Source organism: Rhinoderma darwinii, chromosome 1 (genome assembly GCF_050947455.1).
Source record: "Rhinoderma darwinii isolate aRhiDar2 chromosome 1, aRhiDar2.hap1, whole genome shotgun sequence".
Taxonomy (NCBI): Eukaryota; Metazoa; Chordata; class Amphibia; order Anura; family Rhinodermatidae; genus Rhinoderma; species Rhinoderma darwinii.
This window is the reverse complement of record NC_134687.1, coordinates 18,708,390-18,725,355: the sequence shown is the minus strand read 5'-3', so window position 1 is coordinate 18,725,355 and position 16,966 is coordinate 18,708,390. Positions and strand designations below refer to the sequence as shown.

The window sequence follows — 16,966 nt, the reverse complement described above, 5'->3', positions numbered from 1 at the left end:
GTAGATAACGCCATAGAGCCCCCTGTAGATAAAGCCATACAGCCCCCCTGTAGATAACAACATAGAGCCCCCTGTAGATAACACCATACAGCTCCCCCTGTAGTTAACGCCATACAGACCCCCCCAAAAAAATAAAACAGCCTATAGTTTGTCCTACAAAAGAGATGTATCCCCTATCCACAGGAGAGGGTTACATGTGTGATCGCTGGCAGCGATAAGGAGAACCGGGGACCGAAAGTCCCCCTAAGTTCTCCATGACAAACCTTGGACTTCCGGCGTCTGCGCAGCTCAATAAAAATGAAAGGAGCGCTGGTCACGCATGCGCACAAGCGCGACCGGTGCGCAAGTCATTTCTATGGAGCTGAAGACAGACCCCGGAAGTCTGAGATTTGTCATGGAGACTCTCGGTCCCCCGTTCTCCTTATCGCTGGGCGTCACAGCGATCACACATGTATCCCCTCTCCTGTGGATAGGGGATGCATGTCTTTTGTAGGAACAACCCCTTCAGTGGCGTCGCGCTGTAGCAGCCATAGCAGCTGCTAGCGGAGCCTCCGGCCATGGGCGGGGGGGCAGTGCCGGCAGGTGGCATGAGCCCCCTCATGCTGCGGGCCCCGTAGCAGCCGCTATGGCTGCTATAGTGGTAGTTACGCCACTGTGTACGGCTATATACGTAACTTATAATAAGGATCGGTAATGCCAGTTATGAGCAAGCTAGGAGGCAAATTTACCCATCACCAACCTAACACCAACAACACTGCCCAAAAGAGGCATCAGCAGTCTCTACGGCGGGTTACACAGAACATATAGAGGATCCCAGTGGAGGCCCAACGTCACTAGAGGCTTATTATAGGAGCTATATATAGGACCGGTCATGAGTACGTCTGGACCATTAAGTCCTATGGCTATAAAATATTTGGGGTTTTTTTGCAGGAAGAAAACGCCTTCCATTTTATGCTAAAAAATTGTTTGACAATTTCATGTGATCATTAGGGCCAGGGGCAACTGGACGGCCCTGGTAGAGATTTTGTATCTTTTGCATCAAGCCCAAGAAAGTTCTCTACCTGACTAGATAAAAACTGACCCAACGCTCCTCTGTGTACAGGTAAGAGAAGGTCCAACAGTTGTGTAGATTATTGGATGAAGAACCAAAGAACATTGACTGCAGTGACGTTTTTTATTTATTGTTCTACATTTCTTCCATGATGACATCACTTCTCATCAGATGACAGATGTGTGGGCTGCACGTGTTACAGAGAACGTTGTTGAGTAATATGTATGTGTATATCAGTTTGTACAGTATGTGTTTTTGTGTATCTGTGTTTGTGTGTGTCTATACGTGATTGTATATGTGTATCGGTGGTTGTATGTGTGTATATCTTTGTTTGTACGTGTTTGTATGTGTTTGTGTGTGTTGATGTGTGTAGCCTTTTGTGTAACTGTGTATGAATGTGTACATAGTACGGATATATTTCCCTACACCAGATACAAAATGTAATCACTCTCATATAATCCCCCTCATCCAAGCGTGTTCATATAGACAAACGCTACAGCTTATGTCAGAGGAAGCCAATTAACCTACAGTATCTTATTGAAATTCATGTTCATAGACACACATGTAGATACACACACAGACACATATATACATAAACACATACAAACACACACAGACAGACACACACAATCACACACCACATACATAGATACACACACACACACACACACACACACACACACACACACACACACACACATAAGTATATATATAAACACATACACACATATATATTTTTATATATATATACTTTATACATATACACTCATATGTGCACACAGACACACACACATATATATATATATACATACACACACTGCACATATATGCATACATACTGTAAACACATAGCGCACACACACACACATCTGTACACACACACACACATCTATACACACACACACATCTATACACACACACACACACACACACACACACACACACACACACATCTATACACACACACACACATACACACACACATCTATACACACACACACATACACACACACATCTATACACACACACATCTATACACACACACACACACACACACACACACACACACACTCACTCACACACACAATCACACACAATTTTCTAGCGATCCCCCCCGCACAGTGTTTCGTCTTGCAGAGGAGCCGGTGAGACGTGCGGCTGCCGGACCCTCTGTAGCCCGGGATTGGGTCCTGTGTGCCGGGCCCCCCTGTATCTCTGCCGCGTGATTACCGGGGGCAGCATCACATTGGACGATCCCTCCGGGCACAGGGGAGATGACTCAAGCATCATGGGGACCGCTGAATCCAGGAGGATGGAGAAGTTGTATTACTGCTATTCCAGTGTGTGCCGGGCTGACACTGCTACATCCCTGCTCCACTGTCACATAGAAGACTGCAGTGAGTGCAGGAGACAGCACGGGGGGAGAAGAAACAGGACATTAAGCAATGAATGGAGACGGAGGACAGAGACAGAGGCCGCTTCATCCCGTCACTGCGGAGAATCAGGAGTCTCAGCAATCTCAGAAGATCTTCTATAATTGAAAAGCTCAGCCAACATCTCCCTGTCAATAGTGCTGGACACCGGCTCCAAAGTGACTATGATTTACATAGGGGCTGTAATTCAAAGTCCCCAGCAGGACCCCCCCCCCCCCTCCACCACCCAATAACCCACCCACCCCCTCCTCCTCCTCCTTCCACCCATCGAATAATTCAATATACATCAGATTAATAGCAGCATGTGATACATCACAAGAATGTACAGAATAAACCAGAAAACTAAAAATACAGACACCCCTGACCCTGCTGCATCTGTACACCAAACTGCTGCGCCTGCAGAAGCATTACAATAATCTCCATGTGTACAGGTGCTGAATTATACATAGCCATCCTCTAATATAGATAGATAGATAGATAGATAGATAGATAGATAGATAGATAGATAGATAGATAGATAGATAGATAGATAGATAGATAGATAGATAGATAGATATTAGATAGATAGATAGATAGATAGATAGATAGATAGATAGATAGATAGATAGATAGATAGATATGAGATAGATAGATAGATAGATAGATAGATAGATAGATAGATAGATAGATAGATAGATAGATAGATAGATAGATAGATAGATAGATAGATATTAGATAGATAGATAGATAGATAGATAGATAGATAGATAGATAGATAGATAGATAGATAGATAGATAGATAGATATGAGATAGATAGATAGATAGATATGAGAGAGATAGATAGATATGAGAGAGATAGATAGATATGAGATAGATAGATATGAGATATGAGATAGATAGATAGATAGATAGATAGATAGATAGATAGATAGATAGATAGATAGATAGATAGATAGATAGATAGATAGATAGATAGATAGATAGATAGATAGATATGAGATAGAAATAAGATAGATAGATAGATAGATAGATAGATAGATAGATAGATAGATAGATAGATAGATAGATAGATAGATAGATAGATAGATAGATAGATATAAGATAGATAGATATAAGATAGATAGATATAAGATAGATAGATAGATAGATAGATAGATAGATAGATAGATAGATAGATAGATAGATAGATAGATAGATAGATAGATAGATAGATAGATAGATAGATATGAGATAGAAATTAGATAGATAGATAGATAGATAGATAGATAGATAGATAGATAGATAGATAGATAGATAGATAGATAGATAGATAGATAGATATGAGATAGATAGATAGATAGATATGAGATAGATAGATAGATAGATAGATATGAGATAGATAGATAGATAGATAGATATGAGATAGATAGATAGATAGATATGAGATAGATAGATAGATAGATAGATAGATAGATAGATAGATAGATAGATAGATAGATAGATAGATAGATAGATAGATAGATATGAGATAGAAATAAGATAGATAGATAGATAGATAGATAGATAGATAGATAGATAGATAGATAGATAGATAGATAGATAGATAGATAGATAGATAGATATGAGAGATAGATAGATAGATATGAGATAGATAGATAGATAGATAGATAGATAGATAGATAGATAGATAGATAGATAGATAGATAGATAGATAGATAGATAGATATGTATGTGATATATTCATAAACAGAAATGAATATGTAATGCATAATAAATACATAAATAAATGCATCTATATCTATAGACAGACACAGAAATAAGAATGCCTCCATCTCTCATACACATGTAGAGAAATACATATAAACACATCGGTATACATGAGGCATAGACCCAACACGACACAATCCGCACACACATAACACAAAACCATTACAGAAAAAAAAATATATAAAAAACGACATAAAGCCGGTGTCATGGATCTGCTGCTGCGCCGGGATCTGCTCTAAGGCAATGAAGGGAGAAGCTTCATCAGAAAGGAACATATATTACTTTACTGCTTCACTAAAATGTTGGTGTAATGCCCACCCCCTTCCCTCTGCCCATGTCTGAGCGGCTCTGTGCTGGCGTACAATCATGACTAGCTTACAACACTCAGTGAGCTGCACTAGGACCAGCTGAAGGGAAGGATCTGCTGCTCTCTCTCTCCCCCCACAAAAAGAGCAAGAAAACCACCAGACAGCCGCTCCGCTCAATCACTGACTTACAAAAATAATTTTTTGGATGTTTTTGGGGGGGATGTTTTTGGAGAATAGATCAGATGATGGACGTTAAGCAGCTCGCCAGATGTCGTGTCCTTATTAGCAAAGTGTTTGGAGTTCCTTCCAGAATGTCACAATCCTAACCACAGGGGGAAAAAAAAAAAAGGACAGGCAAGAAAAGGAGATCCTTGAAGGTCCTACAAGTCAGCTCGAAAAAGGTAACCGGACCCCCCTACACCCCCACCCACCCCCACCACCACCACCCACCCTTCGCTCCCATTCAGCTCATTGAGACAAGCAAAGGGGGACATTGTAAGGCTGCCAGCGTTGAACAAGCTGAAAGCTACTGTATTACTAGCACAGAGGGGTCTTTTGAGACCCGCATCTAATTAACCAAAACACAAAGCAAGCGGCTGAATGGAGCTTGTCACTCTCTGGAAAAGAAGGGTGGGTAAGACACTTTTTTAAATTCAATTCTTTCATGAAGAAAAATCTTTTTGCCCCCCTTTTCCCCATCAGCGTTGATCATGAAAAAGACCGACTCCCCTTCCTATTTGAGTGAACTTTAAATGCTGCATGTTCCCATCTCCTACCTGTATCTCTGCTGCTGACCTATGACATGTATTTTATTCCAATATGATGTAGACATTGGGAACGATTTCAATGGACATTCTCGAGAAAATTTGGAAACGTATTTGCTAATGGATTTCCTTCTCATTGGTCTCTGTTTAAACTGGATGTTGAGAAAGCCCCCGGGGTTAATACTGTGCGCACTGGGCATATTTATCAAAATGCTTCCCCTGGTGAATAGCGGCTGTCCGCGCGTCTGTCGCTGCGAGGGCAGATTTTTGTACTGTGAATCGCAGAATGTCACGGAGCTGCCTGGCAACCTGTCGGGTGTGATGGGCTTGTCTCTGCGGTACAACAGCATCTCTGAGCTGCCAGACGGACAGTTCACAGGGTTAATGCAACTCACGTGGCTCTACCTGGATCACAATCACATAGAAACGGTGGAAGTCAATGCCTTTCAAAAATTGCGTCGGGTCAAAGAACTGACGCTAAGTTCCAATAAAATAACACATCTGGCCAACCACACCTTCCGACCCATGCCAAACTTACGCAGTATGGATCTATCCAACAATGACCTGCAAGCCTTGGCACCGGATCTTTTCCATGGTCTACGCAAACTGACGAGTCTACAGTTGCGGTACAATGCCATCAAGTTTGTGCCAGTGAGGATCTTCCAGGACTGTCGCAGTCTGGAGTTCCTAGATTTGGGATACAATCAGTTGAAGAGTCTGGCCCGTAACTCTTTCGCAGGCTTGTTTAAACTGGCCGAGCTCCACCTGGAGCACAATGACTTGGTCAAGGTGAATTTAGCTCATTTTCCCAGACTCCTCTCTTTACATTCCCTCTTCATGAGGAAGAATAAAGTGACTATTGTAGTTAACTCTTTGGACTGGGTGTGGAAACTAACAAAAATGGACCTCTCTGGCAACGAGATCGAGTACATCGAACCTCACGTTTTTGAAAGTGTCCCCCATCTGGATTCCCTACACCTAGATGCCAACCGCCTCACCTACATTGATCCCAGAATCCTCAATTCTTGGAAATCTCTCACCAGCATCACCCTGGCTGGGAATAGCTGGGACTGTGGGCGCAATGTGTGTGCCTTGGCCTCCTGGCTGAGCAACTTCAAGGGTAGGTATGATGGCAACATGCTATGTACCACCCCAGAGTATGCCCAAGGAGAGGATGTCCTGGATGCTGTCTATGCTTTCCACCTATGTGAGGACCCAGCAGATCCCACCAGTGCTAATGCCATTTCTACAGCTGTCAACAACAGTGACAAAAACGGTGCCACCATCACCACCACCACCTATGATGTACAGGATACAGAAGGGGAAAAGACTACTGATAACCTTATGGCCACCATGCCCAGCGAGCACCCTGAAAATACAGTCCAAATTCATAAGGTGGTCACTGGGACTATGGCGTTGATTTTCTCCTTTCTCATTGTGGTTTTGATGTTATACGTTTCTTGGAAGTGTTTTCCTGCCAGTCTCAGACAGATGAGGCAGTGCTTTGTGACACAACGTAGGAAGCAAAAGCAAAAACAGACTATGCATCAAATGGCTACAATGTCTGCCCAGGAATACTATGTTGATTACAAACCCAACCACATTGAGGGAGCTTTGGTAATCATTAATGAATATGGTTCTTGTTCCTGCCACCAGCCGCCTGCCAGGGAGTGTGAGGTGTGATCTTCTTACTTTTCACTGGGAATAACATTGTGTAACCAAATAACAATGGCAGATAGACAAGAAGCTGGATGAATCCTCGTGCTTTACACTCCCTGACTGGCATTGTGCAGGAAAGACTTAACATTTTAGCTTTATTGTGTCTTAAACCTTTCAGGACAGTGAGATGTAAACAAAAACAAAACAACAAACAAACAAACTAAAATATTCTGATGGTACCAAGATTTGTCTATATTCAGGAGGGTGTAAAAAGAGGTACCACATTGATTTCTTTTTTGTAAACTACCATGTTAAAAAAAAAGGAAAAAGAATAAAATAGCATTTACAATATTTGCAGAGTGGTGTCCACTAAATCAATGCCAGTGATTGCAGAAACCCCCCCCCCCCCCCACACCTTTCCTGCTACATCTGCAGTTGTGTTCCAGCAAAATTAAACAGCCTTGATTTAGCCATAGATGGATCGATGCTTGATAGTCAAGGCTCACACTGCAAGAAACTGGAGATTACTTCCAGTCCAGCACTGCGGATCTGGATGGCTAAAAGAATTGGCAGTGCTGGGAATATCCAGTTCACCTGTTGAAGCGTTCAATGTGTCTGAGTGGGTTAAATTTATGCTTTCGTTGCAGCAAAAAAAAATTCTAGAAATTGTTTATGATTAGGTTCCAGATCAGATATAGCAGAGCTGGGTTGGTCATTTGGCACAATTCCTGGTCATATCACAATGCGAACTTCTTGCACGTTGATCGATGTAGCCCTGACAACAAATGCAGCACTGCTACATCTGTAGATCTCTAACAGAACAGCATTTGTGGAATGTGTCGGGGACAAGCTTTGATGGTGCAGAGGACTTGGCTTTCGACTTGTGGTTTGTATTGATGAAAGCTCATTATTGCATTAGCTGGAATTTTAAGCATGGGGGTTTGTAAAGGGACAATGATGAGAATCCACATCTGGTTACTAGAGAGGATGATAGGAATAAAGGAGAAAACCTTGGGTGTTAATAACCATATTGCATCAAACCCATCACTGACTGCATAGACAATGACATTTGTTGGATGCTGCTTGCGGATTTGTTGCTTTTATAGCATTTTTTTTATTTATATAGAATGAAGTAGGATTGGCAAGGGCATGCTGGGAGTAGTAGTCCCACCAGAGATAAATGCAGCAATCAACATCTCATCCTTTTAACCCTCCCTTATAATAACAGAGGTGATGGAAGTCTTTGAGGCTAAATTCAATGCAGCATAAATATGTGAACCCCCCTAGACCTACACCTATCATACATAAATATATGTATAGAAATTGACGGAGGTGCCAGGCTTAAGATGAACATCGCCCTACGAATCAAAGCGCTGCGTTTAATTCTTATGTTCCTATGGCAACCAAATCAAGTCCAAATATAACATATACAATGAGTTGACTCCTATAGGTTTACCTTTTGTCTGCCAAAATAAATGTCTATGGCTGTTGATTTCAATGGGTGTTTCCAGCATGCAAATAAACTAATAGGAATAAATTGGTGACCCTGTCAGGGAAAATCTGGTCCCTTTTTAGTCCCCCTTTTTTGCCATAGTGGATTGTGGTGCAGTTCATAAAACAATCTGTTGCAATCTCCCAGGATCAGGGAAGGGAGGGGTTAACGTGTCACATGCACAGTTCGGCTCTGTTATGTTTCAGTGACCCATGACTGCAAGGGGTTAATCCGCCCCCTGCTTGATTTCACGTCTACCAGGCGTTTTCCCTGTAGCTCTATAGAATAGAATCGTTTTTTCTTCATTTCACCGCCCAAAGTAATTCTACAAAGACAAATTAAAAAAAAAAAAAAAAACGTAACTAAAAATATTTTGAAAATGTTCAATGTGAAGGGAGTGAAAATGTTTATAGCTGAGGGGTCCGGGTTTGGATTTCTTCTTTTTAATAAGTCCTAATATGGTTTATAGGGTTAATTAAATGGGGGTCCAGCATGACATTTGTGCCTGGTATATAAGCAATGCCTGTTAAATTCAATGGGAGCTATGTAATTCTTTATTTCCCCTGCAGAGGCACTACAGTAAAAATAATTATCTTGATTACAAGTTAGTGGTTATAATAGCTGATAGGGGTTGGGGGCGGGGGGGGGGGGGGGTGGCTCCCAGCAGTGGTATCCCCTCTGTAATCAGATGGTGTCTAGGGGTCATCAAGCCCCTATAAAACGGCCCTCTCGTGCTTATTCCTTGGTACTGAATGAGAGATGATAGATAGATAGATAGATAGATAGATAGATAGATAGATAGATAGATAGATAGATAGATAGATAGATAGATAGATAGATAGATAGATAGATAGATAGATAATGAGATAGATAGATTATGAGATAGATAGATTATGAGATAGATAGATAGATAGATAGATAGATATGAGATAGATAGATAGATATGAGATAGATAGATAGATTATGAGATAGATAGATTATGAGATAGATAGATTATGAGATAGATAGATAGATAGATAGATAGATAGATAGATAGATAGATAGATAGATAGATAGATAGATAGATAGATATGAGATAGATAGATAGATATGAGATAGATAGATAGATTATGAGATAGATAGATTATTAGATAGATAGATAGATAGATAGATAGATAGATAGATAGATAGATAGATAGATAGATAGATAGATAGATAGATAGATAGATATGAGATAGATAGATAGATAGATAGATAGATAGATAGATATGAGATAGATAGATAGATAGATAGATAGATATTAGATAGATAGATAGATATGAGATAGATAGATATGAGATCGATAGAGAGATAGATATGAAATAGATAGATAGATATGAGATAGATAGATAGACATGAGATAGATAGATAGATAGATAGATAGATAGATAGATAGATAGATAGATAGATAGATAGATAGATAGATAGATAGATAGATAGAGAGATAGATATGAAATAGATAGATAGATATGAGATAGATAGATAGACATGAGATAGATAGATAGATAGATAGATAGATAGATAGATAGATAGATAGATAGATAGATAGATAGATATTAGATAGATAGATAGATAGATATGAGATAGATAGATATGAGATCGATAGAGAGATAGATATGAAATAGATAGATAGATATGAGATAGATAGATAGACATGAGATAGATAGATAGATATGAGATAGATAGATAGATAGATAGATAGATAGATAGATAGATAGATAGATAGATAGATAGATAGATAGATAGATAGATAGATAGACAGGCAGACAAATATATATTTGATATCTAGATAATTATATAGCTCATACAATTTTAACCAATGGGTATTCCATTAAAAAAAAAAAAAAGTCTATTGCATGTTTATTATTCTTAATTACAAGATGTTGTGGGACTACAAGTCTCAGCATGACCTACCAGCCTACAGATAGAGACCACAAGTGCAAGAGATGAAAAGACCATGATGAAAGGTAGATCCGTCAGTGCCAGGGGCAGCGTGTGGATTATTATGGGTGCAGTGCCATCTACAGTGAGGATCCTTATTTTCCTTCTCTAGTATGAAACCAGCAACACAGGACGATGCCAGGCAGCACTGTCTATGCCCTCCCCAACCACGAGCTAAGACAGAAAGGATTACATTCCCTTTATGTGAAAGAACATAAAAGAAAACTCTGTCAAATTGCTACATTGTTGCTACAACAGATACAATCCTGACACAATATAATATATATAATAGAATAGAAATATCTAGATAATAACCAGGACGGGTCGTGTCTGCTGTAAAGGTCGTGTAGTTGCCTTCTGATTCATCATTAGCCTTAACTACTATGGGGGTTTTGGTTTTACAGGGATGGAGTTTTGTGACAGGGTCGCAGTGATTAATGGTCCCTGTGGGAATGTGGTTAGTCATGTTATCACACAATTCTCCTACAAAGGTGATGCCTGAGATGTTCCCCCGCTGAGAGCAGACCCCACCAGCCGGGTAACAAGATTTATTAGGACTGAAATTCACATTAAAATGGGATTAACTTGTGGCAATATACAGTATGGTCTTTGGAAAAATCCCTATCGACCTGATCTACACACAGCGTCTTCTGTATGTAGCTGTGTATGTATACAGAATATATATGTGTGCACTTTATGTAAAGCGAGAGATGCAGGGTGGATATCAGAGATAGATAGATAGATAGATAGATAGATAGATAGATAGATAGATAGATAGATAGATAGATAGATAGATAGATAGATAGATAGGATATGAGAGAGAGCAATAGATTGAAACAAGAGAGAGACATAGGTATGAAAGATAGACAGATATGAGATAGATGTTAGATAGATAGATAGATAGATAGATAGATAGATAGATAGATAGATAGATAGATAGATGGATGGATGGATGGATAGATAGATAGATAGATAGATAGATAGATAGATAGATAGATAGATAGATAGATAGATAGATAGATAGATAGATATGAGATAGATTTTAGCTAGATAGATAGATTAGATAGATAGATAGATAGATAGATAGATAGATAGATAGATAGATATGAGAGATAGATAGATAGATTAGATAGATAGATAGATAGATATGAGAGATAGATAGATAGATATGAGAGATAGATAGATAGATAGATATGAGATAGATAGATATGAGATAGATAGATATTAGATAGATAGATATGAGATAGATAGATAGATAGATAGATAGATAGATAGATATGAGATAGATAGATAGATATAGTTAGACACACACGTGGCACAGGGGGCAATAAAAGTACCCTTTTATTCACATTTAATGCGGAGTGCTGCCTATTTTTTTAATACTATCGAGTTTTGGAACGTGGTCTGTTCCTGAGGATTTGCACCCACTGTTTGCCGGTGCTGCTGGATACATTTGTTTGCCTAGATAGATAGATAGATAGATAGATAGATAGATAGATAGATAGATAGATAGATAGATAGATAGATAGATAGATAGATAGATAGATAGATAGATAGATATGAGATAGATAGATAGATAGATAGATAGATAGATAGATAGATAGATAGATAGATAGATAGATAGATAGATAGATAGATAGATAGATAGATATGAGATAGATAGATAGATATGAGATAGATAGATAGATATGAGATAGATAGATAGATAGATAGATAGATAGATAGATAGATAGATAGATAGATAGATAGATAGATAGATAGATAGATAGATAGATAGATAGATAGATAGATAGATAGATAGATATGAGATAGATAGATAGATATGAGATAGATGATAGATAGATAGATATTAGATAGATAGATATTAGATAGATAGATATGAGATAGATAGATAGATAGATAGATAGATAGATAGATAGATAGATAGATAGATAGATAGATAGATAGATAGATAGATAGATAGTAAAGGAACGTGAAGTAGAATAATTGTCAATAGACAATAATTAAGGGAACATTCTAGTTATCAATCACATATAATAAAGTGCTAATTACCTCTGCTAAAGAGATATAAATTAAGAGATGCACATAAGTAAGTTCCGTCCAGGTTGGGAATTGGGAAGCAATGCATTATGGGGCCGTACTAAGATAAAATGATAGTTACCGATATCTACTTTTTATAGCGTGGTGTCCTATACATATCATGTAGTGGGGGGAGGGTCAGAATTATCCATGTCAAATTGTGTGATTGCTGGAACTTCCCTTTAAGGAGGTTTTTGGATCTCATGCCGTTTTTTCATTATTCACGGTGATGACTCATCTGGGCCACAGAAAGCTCGGCCTCAGTGTGATAGAACCTGGAATGGAAAATTATGGATCACCTAAAGGTGCCAAGGCCTAGATGTAGATGTACAAATACAGAATAAGAGCTTTACGTGGCCCATCCACATGACCTCTCAGCAATGTTTTATGTGGCCTGTAGACAACAAACTTTTGGGGCCGGACTAATGGACAGAAGCTGCAGTTTATGTCACATGACCTGTATCCTTTGGTCCATCCGGCGGTGTGTATGGGAGGTAGAGGTTACTCATTCCAAATCAACACCTTTGGCATTAGCAGGGCTAGGATCTCAAGCCGTGCCCCAAACCATGGCAGCAGTCAGGAGAACCGGGGGGATATTTTCCCACTGACTGTCACCTTTGACTTGGTAAGTCAGCATTAATGGGCCTGTTGGGTTCAATATTCTGTATTATCGGACGCTCAGGAAAATAATATAAAATGTATTTCAAAGGGTAAAAAGTACTGAGGAAGAAAACCCTAAATAGTGACATCACTAAGGTTTTTTTTAGGGGACCATGGCACTGTCTCTGCTAAATCTCCTGGAAAATGGAAGAATATCATGCAGATCTGGACTGGAAACAAGTGCCGGATTGTCAGATTTGTGTGTTGGTGTGTTTGTTTATGTATGTGCCACATATAACAATAATAATAATAACAATAATAATAATAAACAAAAAATATATTTATTTACTAATATATAGCACCAACAAATTCTGTGTGTGTGAGTGTGTGTGTGTGTGTGTGTGTGTGCTCTTATGTGTATACGTGTTTGTGTTTTTGTGCTTATAGAATAATAATCTTTATATAGCACCAACATATTCCGTAGCACTTTACCCATATGTTTATATGTGTGTTTATGTATGTGCTCATGAGTAAATATGTGTACGGTATATATGTTCTTATATTTATATATATATATATGTGTGTGTGTGTATGTATGTATGTGCTCATGTTTATGTGTGTGTATATAGGCTTGTGTATGTATGTCTGTGTATGTTCTTATATGTATATATGTGCTTGTATTTATGTGCTCATATCTGTGTGTATATAATTTACTCATATGTGTACATGTGTGTGTATGAATGTACTCCTATGTGTATGTATACGTGTGTATGAATGTACTCTTGCGTGTGTATGAATGTACTATTATGTGTATGTATGAATGTACTATTATGTGTATGTATGAATGTACTATTATGTGTATGTATGAATGTAATATGTGTGTGTATGAATGTAATATTATGTGTGTGTATGAATGTACTATTATGTGTGTGTATGAATGTAATATTATGTGTATGTATGAATGTATATTATGTGTGTGTGTATGAATGTACTCTTGCGTGTGTATGAATGTACTATTATGTGTATGTATGAATGTACTATTATGTGTGTATGAATGTAATATTATGTGTATGTATGAATGTAATATTATGTGTATGTATGAATGTACTATTATGTGTGTGTGTATGAATGTACTCTTGCGTGTGTATGAATGTAATATTATGTGTATGTATGAATGTAATATTATGTGTATGTATGAATGTAATATTATGTGTCTGTATGAATGTACTATTATGTGTATGTATGAATGTAATATTATGTGTATGTATGAATGTACTATTATGTGTATGTATGAATGTAATATTATGTGTATGTATGAATGTACAATTATGTGTATGTATGAATGTACTATTATGTGTATGTATGAATGCACTATTATGTGTATGTATGAATGCACTATTATGTGTATGTATGAATGTACTATTATGCGTGTGTACGAATGTACTATTATGCGTGTGTATGAATGTACTATTATATGTATGTATGAATGTACAATTATGTGTATGTATGAATGTACAATTATGTGTATGTATGAATGTACTATTATGTGTGTGTATGAATGTACTATTATGTGTGTGTATGAATGTAATATTATGTGTATGTATGAATGTACAATTATGTGTGTGTATGAATGTACAATTATGTGTATGTATGAATGTACAATTATGTGTATGTATGAATGTTCAATTATGTGTATGTATGAATGTACTATTATGTGTGTGTATGAATGTACTATTATGTGTGTGTATGAATGTAATATTATGCGTGTGTACGAATGTACTATTATGCGTGTGTACGAATGTACTATTATGTGTGTGTACGAATGTACTATTATGTGTGTGTATGAATGTAATATTTGTGTGTGTATGTATGAATGTACTATTATGTGTGTGTATGAATGTAATATTATGTGTGTGTATGAATGTACTATTATGTGTATGTATGAATGTACTATTATGTGTGTGTATGAATGTAATATTATGTGTGTGTATGAATGTAATATTATGTGTGTGTATGAATGTAATATTGTGTGTTTGTATGAATGTACTCATGTGTATATGTGCGTACGTAGGAACGTGTGTGTGTGTGTGTGTGTGTGTGTGCGTGTGTGTGCTTGTGTGTATACATGCTTATATATGTCTTTCCTGACCTTTCCTCTTATCTCAATATATCTTGAGATGTGTAGTTCTAGATTAGCAGCTTTGAAGAAAAAAAAAGAAAACTTTGCAATGCTTTGTCACAATATGTCTGTACTATATGTGTCTATTTGTGGCCACGCAGGGGGTTCAATGTAAATGCAGCCTGTAAATGGGTTTTGCTAGCATGTCGTGATATTATATTGAATTGGTTTCATGAGAAGTTGCAGTCCTTAACCATATTCAAGCAAAGACAAGAGTGGCCACACCTGTATGTTTGTGTGTATGTTGCTCGTGTGTGTGTGTGTATATATGTGCTCAGACAATATGGGTCTATTCGTGTGTGCGTGTGCGTGCTGATACTGTATGTATAGGTACAGATGTTGCTGTGTCTATCTTGACTTTTAACACACAGTGGTAATATTCCTTATCTTGACTTTTTCAATGACTTTTCAATGACTTTTGTTGTGTGATATCACGCTGCAGCAAGTTATCAGAATCAAGTTAAAGATGGCTCCATCTGTATATGTATGTGTTCATACAGGATGTGTTTGTGTACTCATGTGTGTGTATGTGCTCATACTGTATGTATATGTGTTCATAGTGTGTGTGTGTGTGTGTGTGTGCTCATAGTGTATGTATATAGTAGGTTTGTACTCGTGTGTGTGTGTGTGTGTGTGTGTGTGCTCATAGTGTATGTATATAGTAGGTATGTACTTGTGTGTGTGTGTGTGTGTGTGTGTATGTGCTCATAGTGTATGTATAGGTATGTACTACTGTGTATGTATGTGCTCATACAATATGTATGTACTTGTGGGTGTCTCTGCTCATAGAGTATGTGTTTATATGTATGTGTGTATATGTGCTCATACTGTATGTATAGGTGTGTGTGTGTGTGTGTGTGTATGTGCGCTCATATAATATGTATGTACTTGTGTGTTTCTGTTCTCATATTGTATGAGTTTATATGTTTGTGTATGTGCTCATAATGTATGTATAGCTATGTACTCGTGTGTGTGTGTGTGTGTGTGTGTGTGTGTGTGTGTGTGCTCATAGTGTATGTAACATGGTGCAGCTGCTCGGTTTTGCCAGTACCTGGTGTATCTCGCTACCACTTTTTTTTGTGAGTAATTTTTTGGTAAATCTGTTGCCAACTGTACAACTACACATCTTTTTTTATCTCTGCCACAAACAAGTTTGGTAAATATGAGGTTCAGTCTAAACACCATTTATTTCAATGTAACCAGGAAACTGGCAAATCAATATGCCCCACAAGATGAGCGGTGCCAAAGAGCAAACTCAACTCTGCTGCACACACATATATGTATTCGTATGACCCCGTAACAAAATCCTGCAAACATCCCTACAATCCGGTACATCAATAAACCGGAAGACCAACCTTCTCCTAATATAATAATATTGGCTGCACCGATTTCTTTGCTCTTCGCTACATATTAGGAGGTCTGATCTTTCTCCTGATACATATATATATATATATACCTCTTTACTGCCTTCTCGCTCAGAATTTCTCCCTGTCAGGGGGCGCTGGTAGATCTCCCCTCTTTACTCACATCTATACCGAGAGTCCTGATGATAATCTTATTAATATAAGGATGCGGCTCTCCCAGAATGAGCTCCCTCCAATATTGCACCTTACACCTCCATCCGTCCCCCCGGCTCTCCACTGACGGACACTTTCCTGGCTAAACCTGTAATTATGAGCTTCTAGCCATATGTACATTTATTTTTATTTTTTATAA

General features: G+C 38.1%; 2 protein-coding genes across 6 annotated transcripts in view; one reads left to right on the top strand and one right to left on the bottom strand.

Annotated features, from left to right (window-relative positions):
• Window positions 1-16,966, bottom strand: part of CTNNA2 (catenin alpha 2) — a 1,837,255-nt gene that overhangs the window by 673,250 nt on the left and 1,147,039 nt on the right. The window contains exon 1 of one of the 5 annotated variants that reach the window (XM_075855976.1): window positions 2,282-2,596. The exons of the other annotated variants lie outside the window; for them this stretch is intronic. Within the exon in view, the coding sequence (XP_075712091.1) occupies window positions 2,282-2,341 (60 nt within the window). The 5' untranslated portion in view covers window positions 2,342-2,596. Of the gene's footprint in view, window positions 1-2,281; window positions 2,597-16,966 lie in introns of those variants that run through there. 5 annotated transcript variants of the gene reach the window in all.
• On the top strand, window positions 4,552-7,245 carry LOC142748729 (leucine-rich repeat transmembrane neuronal protein 1-like). Its single transcript, XM_075855934.1, has one exon. The coding sequence runs from the start codon at window positions 5,316-5,318 to the stop codon at window positions 6,963-6,965; it is 1,650 nt and encodes a 549-aa protein (XP_075712049.1). The 5' UTR covers window positions 4,552-5,315; the 3' UTR covers window positions 6,966-7,245.

Bases quoted from the DNA above. Each gene is read 5' to 3' on its own strand.
- LOC142748729 (XM_075855934.1), top strand. From the start codon at position 5,316: ATGACATGTATTTTATTCCAATATGATGTAGACATTGGGAACGATTTC.